A 19,037-nucleotide genomic window follows, 5' to 3' on the forward strand; every position below is an offset into this window, starting at 1 on the left:
AGGTTGGATAGATACCCGACTTACGAAAAGGTAAGGATCACATGCCCCAAGCCTCCTCAACCCGTTGGCCAGACGGGGAGGGAGAATCCCAACAAGCCCGGCTTGTGGGTATGATGCCAACTGGGGTATACTTTACAAAAACCAAGATAGGGGAGCAATATCTCCAACCTTATGGGTAAAAAATATGGGTGATACCCTATTGTCCAAAGATCCCTCAAACCCAAGAGCCCTCCATCTCAATTCCACACCCTGGGAGCTCGGATAAGGGGGGAAGAGTTGGCTCAGTGTACTCTAACAGCGATGCTCTTTGTAGATCATAAACATATCATCATGGTCATGTCTGGCAATCATCATATCTCAATAGCAGCAGTCTCATGTTCATGCAGGTCATCAAATCAAATATCATATTAGAACAAAAATATACATATTACAAAAAAAGGATACCATATTCATCCTCCCTGTCACGGAGGCAGCAACTACAAGCCTAAGCTTGTCTCGTAGAGCATTACTGTCTATATGAAGGCATCTCCATCCCAACTATATATGGGATTCTTCGCCAATCAGATCACACTCTTTGTCATCACAATGTTACCATGTCATATCTAGAGCCGGCTCAAACAGCTCTCCAAAGAGCTTCTTCATCCTACCTCACAGCTAGTCATGCTAGCAACATCTTACTCAACTTCGGTCGTGCTTAAAGCTACAGAGTTTGATTGGAGTGTCCAAGGATTTGGATTTTCACTTTCTTTAATATCTTTAATATATAGATTTTATTTTCCCAACTCCAGGACATAATATATCATGCCATGATTCCTCATTTCGAACTTCAGAGGCCATCTCCCTCTTACTTTGATCATCAAAGGCTCATTTTCTGTCAAGAATAGGCCTTCAATATATAAAACCAAAATCAAAGTCATACCTTGGACCACTTTTGAAGTAGAAGGTTTGGATCGACACATCTTCTCGGCTTCACTAGGTAACTACCAATGCGTACATATCAGGCTCGGGGAGCTTACTTCATACAATGCTTTCAGAAAACATAACACTTTACCAAACCAATATGCTTAGATTTACATAAATCAATATTGTGCAATCAAATCAACTACTTCTTCTTATCAAAGTTTAGAAGCCAAAACAAAACTAATATCAAAATCATCAATATCATTGTATCAAATTCTTTAGACCAGGTGACAGGTAGAGCTCTTATCCAAGTATCAAGTTATGACTTCATCTATTGTTATGTCAACAAATTGTCATTTACCAGACAATATCAAACCAAACTTCATCAAGTCATCCTAATGATAATAATATAAATCCTTTTTGTCACTAAATGTAAATGCATACACCAAGGATAAGCTCTACAGGTTCCATCCATTTATTGTGAGATTACTTCATACTGAATCACAACTATTTATACTTCAACCAATGTGTCAAAGCTAATGATGTCAACACAAAATACCAATATAAGTCATCGAAAGTCACTCTGCCCATAAAAGGCAATTCATCAGTCATTAAATCAAATCATTAGACATCAGGTCAAAACCCAAATTTGCTATCATAGTGAGATCTATAGCCCAAAACATATCTCAACATCAAGTCAAAGTTCTAAATCATTATCAAGCATCATGTCAAAACTCCAAACATTGCTTATTTATATCAATCAACCAAATCTAGTCAAACCCTTGCAACTGTTATCAAATACTACCATACACAAGCCTCAATGGTTAAATCATAATGACATATTGATATGCATATTTTGGTCCCCTGCAAACACAAGTTTAGTCAACATATTCACATTCTCTATAGTAAGTCAAATATTCAAACTTCCCTGCTCATAGAACTTTCTATTGTCTACTTCATGTCTGTAGGACTATCATCCTTCCAGTGAACCTCTGATTTCATGCACAAAGCTTCACTTTTGTGCCAATCGCACCCATAGGCCTTCCTCCGTGTTGTTGAGAGGCTACAGTCACACCCTTAGGCTTGCTTACGTGCGGCTGAGGCTTATAGTAAAAAAAACTCTCTTCTTAGACCAGAACTTGCTGCATACCAACAATATCAGATATTTGACTATTCGTGCTTATAAATCATACTTCAGCAGTAAAGAATAGTATATACATATAATGCTAGGAGTAGAGACTTTATGGAGAGTTTCTTACTCTTAATGAGCAGCGTCTTCAGCCATTATTATTCAATTCATCAACCTATCTATAATACTATCATGCATCAATGGATCTATTAGATCATAAAGTCAGACTATATATCTCATATTTATCATGGTCATATCAAGTTCACAACAGCTACTTCACCATTACATCATTACATCAATCTTTCATCATGGGTTAGTGTCAAATAGAAAATGGGAGTATACTTCCAAGAATCATGATCACAATATTACTTCTTTGTCACATAACGCAATCCATCAAGTCCAAGCATTCAATCTTGCCATATATAATAATTACTAGGCTCATCAAAACCTAACCACGGTCAACAAGAAATATCACGAATCTCATTGTTACACTTCTATCATCATGCTTATCATGCTTGTCACAAGCATTATCAATAGTATCAAGCTACCATATATAAGAGTCAATGTGCAAGCCTTCTTTTTGGGATCAAGATATCTAAAATAGTAGATGTTAGCTAAATAGCAATATATGAAAAATCAATATTTCTAAGTAGCTTCATAGAATCAAGAAACATGTCTAAGAAGTAAGATACTTGTTCAATACCAAGTGCACCATTTCATCATAAGTACCATGAATCAAACTTTCTTTCATATGCATACATGAGCCATTTGTGGAGATATTCTCCTCATACCTTAGGGCTTACCTTTCCATCCAATATTATAGCTGAAACATAACATTGAAACAATATACCATGCATGCCTTGTAGTATTCAAATACATGTGCACCTTCTTATTTTACATAAGCAGCTACATGGGCAGCATGTAGCATTTTGTCACCTTTTCATCAGATGCTCTTTACCTTTTCCGATGCTAGTTCTTCTTTTCATGCACTAGCCATGATCCTCAAGAAGGATCCACTTATCACAACCCATCAAGAGGTTAGAAGCATCCAAATACTCAAATATACATGCACGATGTATGAGTAGTAATCAAAACAATAATCAGATCCATGAGTCTAAAAAGAAGTAAAGACATAACAAAACATCATAAATCGAAAAGCACTTATCTTCAATGAGAGGTGATCATCTCCCTCTTGAACCATCCTTCAAGTGCCATCACTGTCCATTGTCCACTTATTGCCTTTAATATATATTCATCAACTTCATCAGTAACTAGGTCTAATAGAAAGTATCCCATCTAGGGTTTCATCAAATTGTCACAAGTGCTTGAGCATCTTCACATTGACCATGCTAGGGTTTCTAGATTTCATATCTCAAATCTTTGCCATAAATCAGGGTTTCTTTCAAACCCTAACCTCATAGTATCCATCAAACCCTAATAACCAAATTGCCTAGGGTTTCCTTCAAACCCTAGAATAATTTTAGGTCTTCTCCATCCTACCTTCAATGACTTTTCTCTAGCCCAGGTCTGATACCATGTTAATTTTTCTTAGGGCTATATTGTTCTTTGCTTTGATAATTGCATTTCTTCATTATCACATTAAATTCACCCCATAACATCATAACATTATTAAGATTTACAACATTATTCAGCAACATATGCAACTATGTAGGAAGAATAATATCATCGTCATCATCATCAATGCAGCAGAACATAAAGGAACAATAGAAGAAAAGCATTCACACATAGAGACACCAGGATTAGTCAGAGACCAGGGCAAAACCCACTATGGGGAAAACCCTTTCAAATTCTTATTCTTATTAGATTGGCATTGAATGATTCAGCAAAAGAAAGTACAATTTTCCATATCTTCATCCGTACAATTATCCAGCGAAAATCAGCTAAACAATATCCATGAGATGAACACAACCATGCTCATACTCAAAACCTTGATTCAAAAGCCTATAATGAATTGTCATTATCTGTGGTCAATTGTCGAACAATGCGGTCAACAAGCGAAAACTTTGAATAACTGAAGAACGAAACCCTAATTTCCATTCGCATGGAGGACATGTTGTGTGATCGATTGAAAGGCTCCAGTCGGACGAATGAGTCAGCCAGCGAGTGACTATAGCCGAGAATTCTTTGTGATATGCCTGCGATTGAGACCTAAAACCCTAAAACAGAGATGCAAGCTTCAAACCCCGCAATTTCACCTTCATGTGAACCCATTTCTCCGCGAAGACTTGTGCGAGCCAAAAACAAGAAAGAGAATAGAAGAATGTCTCATGATGATGTCAAAATGAGTTGGAGATCACTTGTATTTATAGCCTTCCAAGGGTGTCCAATTTGCTTTAGGGCCGACCTGATCAAATATGCACATGTGGGCTTATAATTCAAAAATACACTTTCTTTTATCCAAATTTGATGATCTTTTGGTCCCTTCGAAAAGAGGAATTCAATGCAATCATTATCTCCATCAAATGAGTTGCCCAAAGTGGAATTTGGCCCTAGTTGCCAATTTTAACAAGAGGAGCAAAGGGATCAACACATCATGGAGGAGAAAATCATTTGCATCATCAATGTGCTTGTAAAGGAAAAATTTCAACTCATCAAATGTAGATCCCAAATAGAGTACGTAAAAGGGGGCACCCCTTTTTTTACCTCTATGGCACTCACCAAGTGAAACTCAACTTTGATGGGGTGACCCCCATAACTATTGGAGCTATTACACAATAGATATTGTAAGTTATAACCATGAATTGTTGTTTAAGGGGAGAAGATAAAGAAAAATAGTAAATACGAAGTCCTCCAAATACATGGACTCCCCCTAGAGAACATTAGGTGAAACTCACCTTTGATGAGGATGCTAGAAGAGTATGATCATCTAGCTCTCTATGTTAATACGTTAATTTAGTCATCCCAACATATCTAGCCACCCACCTTATCAAACCCACTCCCCCCCAATCATCAATCTTGTTCATATTATACTCATGGAAACTTTATTGGGCAATCTACAAAAGATCCTTTAAAGGTTCTTGAATGACGATCCACGCCATTCGAGAAAGCAATATCATTCCACATTAATTGGAAAGCTAGTAAGGTCAATCCATAATATATCATCTTTCTAGTTTATTCTCTAACCCCACTCTCACATTGTAAGACTAAAGAAGCAGAGTGTAGTAAGATGGAGGTCGATGTCTTAACAAGGGGGCATGGACCAGGGTATAAAGCAAAACACTCAAACATCATCCTGGACCAACTAAAAGAAGAAACCAACATTGGAGACTACCAATCATCTAAAAGGAAAGATTCAATAATAATGCCACCACAGGGGATGGATTGGAAGCTGTAAGAACAAATATACACTATGTTCTGCTAGCATTCCAAAAGTTGAAATGGAAAACAGAAATTCTGGTAAGAATTTGTCACAGAGAAGCAGATTTCACAAGTAAACTCGGTGTGCAGAATAAAACTTGACTCGTCAACAGTTGTCTTAAACAGATTGAAGTAGACCAAGGGCTGGATGGCTCTTGTATCCAACAGCTTCATGTAGACATTGGCAGTCTTAAGGCTCACCTTTCCAATGATAAAAGAGGCACTTCAGATAAGATCAATTTCTTAGTGTCCATGAGGAACCAAATTCTTAGTGTCCATGAGGAACCAAAGAGTAAGTCAGAGCATAAGTGCCAATATCCAGACATGCACCGAGCACTAAGTTGTCACTCTTGGACTCAGCAAAGACTCAGCTAGCCTGGGACACAACACGACGCTGCCAATACAAAAAAACTCAAGGGTCAATCTTGGCAAGCAAGAACAAGCCTTGGCCTAGTATGAGGAGAGTCTTGACGAGTCTAACAAGTAAGGGCAAGTCTTCATGAGTGGTGAGGTCATGGCTCAGTATGAGGTAAGTACTCAGCCCAGCTAAAACTCACAAAGACCCAGGAAGATTCCCAAATCTTGGCCAGGCAAACCACTCATCGCAACCCTAGTGTACTATCCGGATCTACAAAGTCTCTCACAGAATTTTTTGGTGTTTTGTTTCAATCTTAACTTTTAAGATATCCAACAGAGCTGGAATTCTGTAGGAAACAGATGATAGTATAAGTCATTATGTTAGCTTTGTTTTAATTATTTTTGAACTTCTGTAATTTTAGGTTGTAAGTTTGCATGTAAAGAACCTTAAAGTCTTTATGGTTTACTCAAAAAATATGTATATCTGAGAGAAGTACGATATCTAAGGATTGGACAAAAGTACTTATCACCTACCCTGGTGAAAACAGTTATATGACAATATTTTCTTTTTTCCGGCGAAAGAAAGACATCCATAGAACTGTTTGCAATAAGACAACTGGGTAATATATGCAATGTAAGCAATCCAAAGAAAATCATTACATGGACGATAAAATTGTTAAAATCAGCAAAACATGAAGCAAAGAAAAATACCTTGGTAAGCATAACAACCAGAAAACCATTTTCAGTGATTGCGTTGTCCTCTATAGTGGTATCATCTTTTAGCACCTTCCCTTGATGTATTAATAGTTGCTGGCCACATGGATAGGTATCTTTCCCTTGAATTTCTTCTATCTGCTTTTTGACAGCCATAACCTGCAAACTAAAAAGAGATAAGTAAACTCTGGATCATAAGGCACTAGCACATCACTAGAAATACGTGACAGACCAAGATGTATGAAACATTAGACAAAGAAATATCTACAACTACTTGTAAAAACATCAATGCTTGACAATATCATATACACACAAAATTAATTGTATTAGAATCAAAGATATAAAAATTAACGATCATAGAATCAAAGATATAAATATATGGGGAGAGTGGGTGGGCAAGAGAGGGAGCATGAGAAAATGTACTAATGTCCAGCAAATGACCACTAAAGTAGTTCAATGGGACTGCTGGGTACAATGATCAATGCACTCGAAACAAAATCAAAAACAAGATCAAAACACATAAGATGTCTTAGACTTTTGCTATGTTTTCTGATTGCATTCATAGACTGCTATAGGCTAGCATAAATGTTGGTAGCACAAAGATTGATTTCATAAACAATTGCTATGAGCAAGAACTTATTCCAGCTAAGCTTAAAGATCGTGATCACCAAGAAACCTTCTAATGAAAGGCATATGCAGCAAAGCAGTAAATGTCGACTATACTAACAGATTCCTTAGAATTCAAGGCTTACAAATCAGGAGACAGAAAGCTGAGGAAGCACTACCACAACTAGAATTATCCACATGAATCCAAAATCAAAAGTTGTAGGTCCCAAAGCAGGAAAAACTTAATGAGAACATATTTTTGTATTTCTCAAGATATCTAGAAATTAGGATTTATTTTTTTTGAAGATCCAGATACACACTGATATTTTTAGTTCAATGATGCAAATATACGTGAATTGGGATAGTTAAAACATATTAAAAAACATAAATTGGGCCTTTTCACCTCTGAAAGAGATGCAACAAGCATACACTAGCATAGATCTGTGTTAACCCTGGATCTATTAAGGCCCAGGAGGCATCAAAATAATTGAGGTGCAAACCCAAAATGTAGTTTATTAGTTTCATCCCACTTGGTGCTTAATATATCTGGGGTTAATGGGACTGCTGGGCACAATGATCAATGGACTCGAAACAAGATCCAAAATACATAAGATGTCTTAGTTTTTGCTATGTTTTCTGATTGCATTCATAGACTGCTATAGGCTAGCATAAATGTTGGTAACACAAAGATTGATTTCATAAACAATTGCTATGAGCAAGAAATTATTCCAGCTAAGCTTAAAGATTGTGATCACCAAGAAACCTTCTGATGAAATTGCATATGCAGCAAAGCAGTAAATGACGACTATAGTAACAGATTCCTTAGAATTCAAGGCTTACAAATCAGGAGACAGAAAGCTGAGGAAGCACTACTACAACCAGAATTATCCACATGAATCCATAGTCAAAAGTTGTAGCTCCCAAAGCAGGAAAAACTTCGAGATAACAGATTTTTGTATTTCTCAAGATATCTAGAAATTAGGATTTTTTTTTTTGAAGATCCAGATACACACTAATATTTTTAGTTCAATGATGCAAATATACGTGAATTGGGATAGTTAAAACATATTAAAAAACATAAACTGGGCCTTTTTACCTCTGAAAGAGATGCAACAAGCATACACTAGCATAGATCTGTGTTAACCCTGGATCTATTAAAGCCCAAGAGGCATCAAAATAATTGAGGTGCAAACCCAAAATGTAATTTATTAGCTTGATCCCACTCAGTGCTTAATATATCTGGGGTTAACATGGATCTATGGATATCTGGGGTATACGAATAAAGTCAGCCTTAAATATAATATAATATAATATAAACTATATATAAGTATCAGAATTAGTGTTTCACAAAGACAGACACAAAGATCTCCTCCACCGTGGGCTTCAGAAAGGACTCAGATATCCCCCACTGTGTTACATAAAGACAGACACAAAGATCTCCACCTTGGACTGTAGAAAGGACTCAGATCTCCCCCGCTATAGTGTTGCCCTTTATGCTATGTTGTCTGATTGCATTCATAGACTGCTATAGGCTAGCATAAATGTTGATAGCACCAATTTTGATTCATAAGCAAATGCTATGAGCAAGAACTTAATCCAGATAAACTTAAAGATTATGATCTCCAAGAAACCTTCTTATGAAATTGCATATGCGGCAAAGCAGTAAATGTCATTTGTTCCTAGTAACATATTCATTTCTCCTCGAGAAGAAATTGAAAAGTGCAAATATTTTCCATACTTTTTGGATTGGTTCCCTCTTATCATGACGAGGCTTAACATACTAGATTTAGCATTACGAGGGACCCATTAGAACCATTCAGTTCCTAGCACCATTCAGTTCCATTAGCTTCAGCTAAGCAGCCTCAAGTGGCAGGTATCTTTTCTGCCAAAATTGCCTAGGATTCACACCTGACCCCAATTTTTGTTGTGTATGCTAGCATGTTCACAAGCACAAGCAAAGGCACTAGCATAATACTTAGTAGCACTTGAACCTTGATGGGGGGCTATATTAGATACTCACTTTCGCCAACTTGGAAAGCCACCGTTGACTTTTCTAGAAAACTTGAGTATTTCACTTTTGTTCATGAACCTAAATGTCAAAATGCTTATGTTGATCATTTGCAAAATCATATTTTAGCTTAAAATTTATCATATTGTAGCTTAAAATTTATCACATTTGATACTGAAGAATGTAAAATGCATGCTAATAAGATGCAGTTCTTTACAAAACCATTCAAACATTATAGACACACAATAGATGCAAGCCTAATTTTCATTAAATACACAAGTTTTTATATATAAGTTTTAACATCTGAAAAATAATAACTGCTGATACAAAATAGAGGCACCATGCCCGCTATAAGCATAGCTAATCAACCCCCCATGTGGTTGGAAGAGCTAGTTGTGCTCCTTTGTCACCTCCATGATCTGCAGGACCTCTTGCTAATTGCATTTCCACCACCTTGAACAATTGGCTCTCATCCTCACAACCTCTCTAAAAAGAAATCTCCACTCTAGTGGGATACCAACCTATGAATCCAAAACTCTATCCTCTACTCTTTTCAGATTGAGTGACTAGATGCCCTTAACAAGCACCTCCAATTTGTGCTTGAGAGCCTCTCTCATAGTTACAAATTTACTAAATGTCTTGCTCTCAGTACCTATGGTCCTCGTCCAACCCTCTCCCTCCATAGGTTATCATTGTCCACCACGACTCTATAACCACCTCATAGGTCCAAAATCTCCTATGATGGTTACTATTGGTATGTATAAAAAACTCATAAAACTTAAGAACTTCTCACTAATGTCTACCTATGCAGCATCCAACAGCAAAGGATGTTAGCGATCATCAGTGTAATCAACCCCATCATAGGGATAGTCTTGCAACACCATTATCTAATGCTCCAAGGCATCAAAGAATCCAAAGACAAACACTTAGTCGACCTCTCGTTCAACAGCATGGTTCATCACCTCAAACCATTGCACCATGTGAGGTGCTCTCCCCCCAGGTTCTTATATTGTTTCCCTCATCTATTGACCTTGCAAGTTGCAACACATCCATCCAATGTTTTGTTGAGCAGTGGGCACAAAAAAAAATTGACAATCATGTGGTTTCATACATTGACAAAAAAGGGTGAAAACTCAAAAGATATCAAAAAATGAGATGGAAAAGAAAACATTGAAAACAAGGAGTCGCAAATGTGGACTAACCTGCAATGGACATAATTGAAGTTCAATGGAGAAAACTCTTTAAATCTACAAACATAAGGCAAACCCTCCAACACCAGCGAATGCACATCATGTGATTTCTATTTTTTGTGTTAAATCTAGTTATAGATTTGACCTATGAATTCTTCTTTTAGTTTTGAGCCATACAATCTCCAATTTCTGCACTAACTGCACTATCAATTGTATTTTCCTAGTCCCTTTCATGCCATGGGTTTAGTTTCACGTGTGCAGGAACCACCAAAAATGATTCATATCATTTATCAGAGTTAGTAAAGATATCATTCTAAGATTGGTATTTACACTTATGACTACCCTATGTGCCCTTGGACTTGAGACTTTTTGCCACCCTTATTTGCCTTATTTGGATCCACCACATCGAACAATGTTGTTGCCTTAACCACTATATTGCATCTTCCTTGCACACTTGTTGCCACCACCACTATATTGCATCTTTCTTGCACTCATGTTGCCATAACCACTATATTGCATCTTTCTTGCACTCATTCAATGATAGCTTTCCTCTGATGTGTCACCAACTTTAGCACCCTTTACCTTTCGATACCCATACTAACATCTTTTCTATTTAGGAGTCCCACATGGACAATTTATCACTTCATTAGGGTTGATATGTTTATTGAGAGTTCCTTTTACTTTGATAGGCATGATATGCATGGATGCTCTCAAGGACAAGTGGCTATATAAGAGGAGGTAGAGCTCGAGCTATAATTTCCTTTTGCTTGCTTCACATCCCTTTACCATTCTTTTGCATCTTGATATTTGGCTGACGTTTTTTCTCTACATATAGTTGCATCAACCTAGAGTATTTGCAACCCCTTCTTCTCATAGGACAAAACCAACAAGGAATACATGCAATTGACAACAACCAAACAAAAGATGGGATAATAGACATAGCAGAATCATGACAAGCATTAAGTATAAATAACATGGAACGCTACCATTATCAGAGCCTACTACTTGTGCTCCTCCTAGACAATGAAAGAAAGTCGCTAAGGAAAGTCACACTAGAGTAGGAACATACGATAACCAAGGTGAACTAAGGGAACAAGTACACAACCACTAACGGTCTATAATCCAATTTCAACATGTGATCCACACTAGAATGCCTTAAACATTAGATGAAAGCTCTTGAATGCAAAAATGGTTTAAGTACCTCAGAATAGATGACCCACCTCCATCGAATAAGTAGAGTAGATCAATGAGTGCACTGTTTGGAGAATGGATGAGAGGCATCTAAGGCTAGATTTCTATGGATCATAATAGAACGATTGGCTAGCATGTTGCATCTAGGGAAAATTTTCCTCCTAGAGTTAGTCATGTATGTGGATGGGTAACGGGCTTCACCAAAAACAAAGTAGATTCTAGCTTATATTATATATTGGTTCAAATTGATCTACTTATTTTGGTGTTGTATACAAATGACTCAATTTTGACAAGTGCAAAGAAGCTCATTGCAGGGTGCAAAGTAGATATAAAAGTTATGTTCAAGATGAACAACATCAGCTTGATGCATTACTTCTTGGGGTTGGAGGATAAGAGACCAAGGGAGATTTCCTTTGGGCGATGTAAGAATGTAGTTGAATTCCTAAAGAGGTTTCAATTGGAGGATTGCAAAACTACGGCCACACCCATGATCACTAATCTGCAGAAGGTGATAACTTCATATTAAGAGTTAGTGGATCCCAAGATGTACAGGCAACTGACAGGTTCCTCAATGTATTTGGTCAACATCAAGCCCAATATATGTTTTGCAGTGAACACCTTTAGTCAATTCATGGTGTAGCCAAGGCCTATGTCACAAGATTCATCAAACTTCAACCTTGAGGCTCGAAATTTCAACGAACCTAAAAGAAAATGGAGGTTCGACAAACCTCATGTTGGTGCACTACTATGTATTCGATGGGTTGATAGTATACCTCTAATTAACAATACAAGAAGGGCATTCTACTCTCTATTAACTATCCAAAATGAGCAGTTAGGTGTTGATCCTATGGGTGATACACTTTCTAAGATGGTCCACACACTTTCTAAGATGGTCCATACAATGTTGTCTTTGCTCAATAGTTTATACTATGAAAGGGAATGTCATTGAATGTATATTTTCACTCATTTACAATCATTTAGAGTCAACAACCAATCGACTCAACAAGTTGAGGCTCATTGACCAAGTCAACAACTCAAGCTCAGAACCTCATATCACAACTTAAGTCGATGATCTATCCTTTTAGTTTCCAAGTCTATCATAACACTTTTTTATGTTTATTGATGTTGAATATAGAAAATATATATAGAAAAACCTAATAGCAAACCTCAAAACTATGACCACACCCATGATCACTAATCTGAAGAAGGTGATAACTTCATATTAAGAGTTGGTGGATCCCAAGATGTATAGGCAATTGACAGGTTCCTCAATGTATTTGGTCAACATCAAGCCCAGTATATGTTTTGCAGTGAACACCTTTAGTCAATTCATGGTGTAGCCAAGGCCTATGTCACAAGATTCATCGAACTTCAACCTTGAGGCTCGAAATTTCAACGAACCTAAAAAAAATTGAGGTTCAACAAACCTCATGTTGATGCACTACTATGTATTCGATGGGTTGATATTATACCTCTAATTAACAATACAAGAAGGGCATTCTACTCTCTATTAACTATCCAACATGAGCATTTAGGTGTTGATCCTATGGGTGATACACTTTCTAAGATGGTCCACACACTTTCTAAGATGGTCCATACAACGTTGTCTTTGCTCAATAGTTTATACTATGAAAGGGAATGTCATTGAATGTATATTTTCACTCATTTACAATCATTTAGAGTCAACAACCAACCCACTCAACAAGTTGAGGCTCATTGACCAAGTCAACAACTCAAGCTCACAACCTCATATCACAACTTAAGCTGATGATCTATCCTTTTAGTTTCCAAGTCTATCATAACATTTTTTATGTTTATTGATGTTGAATATACAAAATATATATAGAAAAACCTAATGGAAAACCTCATCCTAACCTCATCGAAAAAATTAAATTTGAATCAAACCTAATCATTGTCGAACCCCAACTTGAGCTCGAACCATGTGACTTGGACCAAGGCAGGAGCACTAGGTAGCAACAAAAAGGTGCTCAGGTATTTGAACGGCACAATGGAGTATGGTCTAAGATAGTTTGGAGATCGTCAAGTTGCATGGTTATTCAAACTTAGATTGGGTATGCAATGCAACGGACAGGAACAGCACCTCAAGTTGTTGCTTTAGCTTGGGATCGATGATGGTATCATGGTTCAACAAGAAGCAAACTTCCATGGCACTTGGCTTGACAGAGGCAAAACACATGTTCGCTAGTACTGCCAATTGTGAGGCCATCTGACTTCACAAGTAATTTGCAATTGGTTTTATTAGGAGTTTGAGCCTACAATCATTTGTTGTGATAACTTGAGTTGTATCAAACTCTCTAAAAATACAATGTTCCGTGATAGGTCCAAGCATATCAAATAAAATATCACTTCATACAAGATAGGGTTTAGAAGGGAGCTCCAACATATTCCCAAGGACCAGTAGGTAGCTAACATTCTAACCAAATCCTTGGAAAAAAGGAAGATTGAGGCATACAGAGACAAACTTGGATTGGTGCAAAATTACTTCCTTGTTAAAAGGAAGTGTTGAGAATCATATTTTGTTAAAATTGGCAACTAGGGCCAAACTCCACATGGGTCATCTTATTTATGACCGCTGATATTTTTCTTGGATTCCTCTCTCCGAGAGGTGTAGGATTGATCTAAAGATAATCCCATTCTGACATGTACAAATGAAGTTATGAATTTCTTTTGATTATGGACAAACTGTTAAGGTCGACCAGCCCAACAGTCATGTAGGCTCAAAAGCCCAACAATCACATCTATTCATCCTCAACGTTAGCCTATAAATACATGATGCCTCATCCTCATTTTGACATCACCCATCTTCACACATCTCTCTCTCTTTATTTGATTGGGTATGGATTTCTGGGCAGCTTCTCTCTCCACACGTGCGAAGGAAAGGACAATCATTTTTTGTTTCAGTATTGACTGGGTTTGACTGAAAATTTCAAAAGTTGTTTTTGGGCTACTTGACCAAGCGTTGACCTTCCTTGACTGCAGATTTGGGTGAGGAATTTTTGTTTGGGCAGGCCGCAATTTTGGGCACAAAAACCGAGGCAATTTAACCCCTGTGTTGACCATCATTGACTGTAATAGGGCTGACCGAAGGATTGAATTTTGTTGACCAGTTTTGACTAGAATTTTTTACACTGTTTTGGGCTGATTAGACTTGTTGTTGGAAGCTAAAGTTGACAAGGTTTGACCAAGCTGAATTGAGGAAGAAATCTGCCATGTTGACCAATGTTGACTTTTCTGGCTAGGGCTCTTTTGCTGTTGATATAAATTATCAAAATTTGTAAATTGTACTATCTCTCTCTACTAAACTATTGAAGACTAAATGAAGATTTAATCAAGGGTTTTCCCACATTGGGGTTTGTCCCTGGCTGGTGCCACATCTTGTGTCCTCTTGTCTTGGCTTGTCTTCTACTGTTTATGTTTATGTTCTATCAACATTTTACTTACATGTTTATGTGATTGCTAAACTGAAATTGATATTGGGCTCATAAAGAAATTGAAGTAAAATTGCTCTAAAGCATAAAACATACCATTGTTATCTAAAATTAACATGGTATCAGAGTTGAGGTGAAGACAACGCCCAAGCAAGAGTGAAAGAGCAATCACCAAAAACAGTTGGACAAGGACAAAAGACTCAATGGGTTCCTCATCCTACTTCTCGGCTGAAGACAAGCTCCATGATAAATCTGACTATCATGGATGGAAGATGTCTCTTGATTTGGCCTTGGAAGAGAAGGAAGTGATGGATTATGTGCACCGTAAAATCCCTGAGCCTCCTTCAAATGCACCGGCTGTTGCAAATACCGAGTACAATAAGGTTGAAGTCAAAGCAAAGAAGATCATCAAGGATTACATTGACAAGCATCTGGTGGCCTATATCTTAGAATTGAAGACCTCCAAGGAGATATACGACAGGTTGGTCGACATGTTCAAGGTTAGTAATGCTAATCAAATTCTTTCTCAAGAATAAGTTGAAGGATATTAAGAAGGGCAGGGACGAGGACATTCAATCCTATTTCTCGAGGATCACTGAGATCAAGAATGATCTACTCTCGATTGGAGAAGTCATTCCAAACAGAGAACTTACTCTCACCACGCTTAGAGGACTCCCACCTGAGTGGTATGTATTTAGAACCACTATACTCAACAATGATCGAATTCCAGGGTTTGAAGAATTGATGTCGAGATGCATTCAAGAAGAAAAAAGAATGGTGTAGCAAGAAATGCCTTCTAATAGAAGCAACCCCACTGCATTCTCCGCTCATGCCAAGAGGAAGAACAATCCAGGTTCAAAGAAGCAAAGTCAAGAAAGACTAGGATTCAAAAATGGAAGGAAGGGAAGATGCTTTGTTTGCAATAAGTTTGGCCACTATGCAAGGGAGTGTCCTAATAGAAGGGATACACCTCGAGATGATGATTATTATAACAACTCCAAGAGCAACTTCAACAAAAACGATCAAAGGAATGGCATGTCCAATGGCAAAGGAAAAAGGAATGCGGGACATTAAGGAAATGGTCAACCCTCCAAGAAATCAAGGAACTCCAGGTATGATGAATCTAATATTGTTAACAATAAGCAAAAGGAGTACAATCTTATATCGGCCCTCTCCTCTGCCTCTCCTCCAGACACTTTGGGAAATTGGCTGATTGATAGTGGTGCCTCAAGGCACTTCACCGGATACAAGGAAGCCCTCTCTAATCTGATAGAAAAGGAAACAAGTTGGAGATCATCCTTGGAGATGATGCCACATATCCCGTGAAGGGAGTAGGCCCTAGGGAATGTTACCCTTCAATTGAATCAAGGTAACAATATTCATTTGCAAGAAGTACTATATGTACCCGATCTCAAGAAGAATCTAGCGTCCATTTCAGCAATGGAAGATAAAGGATTCAAGGTGGCTTTTATGGATGGAAAGGTACGTGTTTGGAAAAGAAATTTCAAGAATGCTTTTACTCTTGGTTTCAGGGTTAACACTTTGTATCAAGTTGGAGGAAGTCCATTAGGAGCCATGTCTTGCGACACATCTCTTCAATCTGAACCATGGCACCGGAGGTTCACCCATCTTCATTATAAGGCCCTATCTGATGTGAGACAGATGGTGATAGGTATGCCCAAGTTAGAATCCAATGAATTCCAAGATTATTACAAAGAAGTTGGCATTAAGTGGTAGACTACAACGCCATACACTCCCGAGCAGAATGGTGTGGCTGAAAGGAAGAATCGCTCTATTATAGAAGTTGTATGTGCCATGCTTCATGATCAAGGCCTTCCAAAGTTTCTATGGGCTGAAGCTGCAAATATTGTCGTGTATTTTCAAAACCGATGTGCTCATCAAGCATTGGACTCCAAGATTCCCGAAGAACCTGATGTCTCTCATTTTAGAATTTTTGGAAGCCCCGTGTATTTTCATGTGCCGAAACAGAAAAGAAGCAAATTGGTTGCATCTGGGAAGAAAGGAATCCTTGTGGGCTATAGTGAAAAATCTAAGGGATATAGAATTTATGTGGTTGGTCAAAAGGAAGTTGAGATAAGTCATGATGTCACCTTCGACGAAGATATGGCCCTCAGGAAGATCAACAACCTTCCTATCCTAAGGAAGGACAAAGAAGTTGACACTGGGAAATCAAGGTGAAAAAGAGGACGAAACGATGCATGATGTTGATGAACTTATGGATCCTATTGATCCACTCCCTCATGAGCCTTCCTCCTCCAAGAGGAAACCCTCATGGCTTAGGGAGACTCTCAATGGTTAAGAGGCACATTGCACCAAGGGGGAGTTTTCGTGAAAGCAAGAAGCGAAACAGGTATCAAGGATATTTGACCGCCATGAGCACTATCATTCAAAATGAGCCTTCGTCCTTCAAAGAAGCCGAGAAGCAACAAGTATGGAATGATGCTATGAATGAAGAATACAAGTCAATTATGAAGAATGGTGTCTGGGATGTGGTCCCTAGACCCCACAACAAATCAAGCATGGAGCTGATGGAAGTGCAGAAAATTTTAAGGCTCGCTTTGTTGCTCGAGGCTTCTCTCAAAAGGAAGGTGTAGATTACGATGAGATATTTGCACTTGTTGCCCGATACACCACCATCTGCTCGATCATAGCCCTTGTTGCCTCGCAAGGATGGAACCTACATCATATGGATGTCAAGACCGCCTTCTTGCATGGTTCAATCAAAGAGGAGGAAGTCTATGTGGAAAAACCTGAGGGGTTTGAAGTTCATGATTAGGAATTTCATCTATGCAGGTTGAAGAAAGCTCTTTATGGATTGAAGCAAGCACCCCGGGCTTGGTATGAGAGAATCGATAGCTATCTGATGAAGTTGGGATTCACTAGAAGTGAAGCCGATCCGAACCTTTACTTTAAGGTTGAAAATGATAAACCTCTCATTCTGGTACTTTATGTGGACGACCTCTTTCTGACAAGTGCAGACCCTCTCATTCACAAATGTAAGAGAGAATTGGCTTCTGAATTTGAGATGAAGGACCAATGCAATATTTCCTAGGGTTGGAGGTCTGGCGAAAGCCGGGTGAAATTTTCCTCTCTCAAGAAAAATATGTTGTGAAGATATTGGAAAGATTTGGGATGGTGGGACTTCAAGCCTGTGACTACTCCGATGGAACTTAACTTTAAGAAGTTGTGTGGTAGTGTCGCTTGACCTGAATTGGGAAATGCTTCTGAGTATCGTCAACTCATAGGAGCACTAATGTTCTTGGTGAACTACCATCCAGACATATGTTTTGCAGTTAACACATTGAGCCAGTACATGGTTGAGCCTTATCATATACATTGGATTGTCGTCAAGAATCTTCTGAGATATCTTCAGGGCACAATCACTCAAGGACTGAGATACACTGCTGGAAATGTGAGGCTACATGGTTATTCCGATGTTGATTGGACTGGCAATGTGGTGGATCGCAAGAGCACTTTTGGATGTTGTTTTTCTCTGGGTTCTACTTCGATATCCTGGATGAGCAAAGCAGAAATCGGTTGCCTTGAGCACCACTAAGGCCGAATACATAGTTGCTAGTATGGCCTCTTGTGAAGCTGTCTGGTTGAGGAAGCTCTTCAGTGAGCTGTTTGGACATGTGTTGGATACCACCATGATCCTCTGTGACAACCAAAGTGGGATCCTATTATCAGAGAATCTCGTGTTTCATGATCGCTCCAAGCATATGGATATCAAATAACACTTTATCCGGGATATGGTACAACAAGGAGCAACAAGGCTCCATCACATTGGGACTGATGAGCAAGCCGCCAATATTTTGACAAAGCCCCTGGGGAAGATCAAATTCTTGGCCTTCCGAGAACGATTTGGAATCGTGGAGAGACCCTCTTGTGAGGGTCCTATATGAGATGGACATTGAGCTCTGGGAGCTCCAAGGGGCTTGGGGTACTTCTTGGAGCAGTGAGCAACCGTAGGGTGAGTGGTTCAGCCTTCCCCTAGTGGTTTGCTATGTACAGGGTGAGTGGTTCATCCTTCCCCTGTGATACCCCTTGGCAAATGTGAGCAGGACGAGTGGTTCATCCTTGTCCTGCCGAGA

General features: G+C 38.4%; 1 protein-coding gene across 1 annotated transcript in view; it reads right to left on the reverse strand.

Moving 5' to 3' along the window:
- The window catches only part of LOC149223074 (ubiquitin receptor RAD23b-like), a 90,879-nt gene that overhangs the window by 61,843 nt on the left and 9,999 nt on the right, over positions 1-19,037 (reverse strand). Inside the window, exon 3 of the mRNA XM_089385740.1 lies at positions 6,476-6,637. Coding sequence (XP_089241866.1) covers positions 6,476-6,637 — 162 coding nt within the window. The remainder of the gene's footprint in view (positions 1-6,475; positions 6,638-19,037) is intronic.

The sequence above is a fragment of the Pinus tabuliformis genome, chromosome Q (assembly GCF_031772625.1).
Source record: "Pinus tabuliformis cultivar Carrire ecotype Pingquan chromosome Q, CPIR1, whole genome shotgun sequence".
NCBI lineage: Eukaryota > Viridiplantae > Streptophyta > Pinopsida > Pinales > Pinaceae > Pinus > Pinus tabuliformis.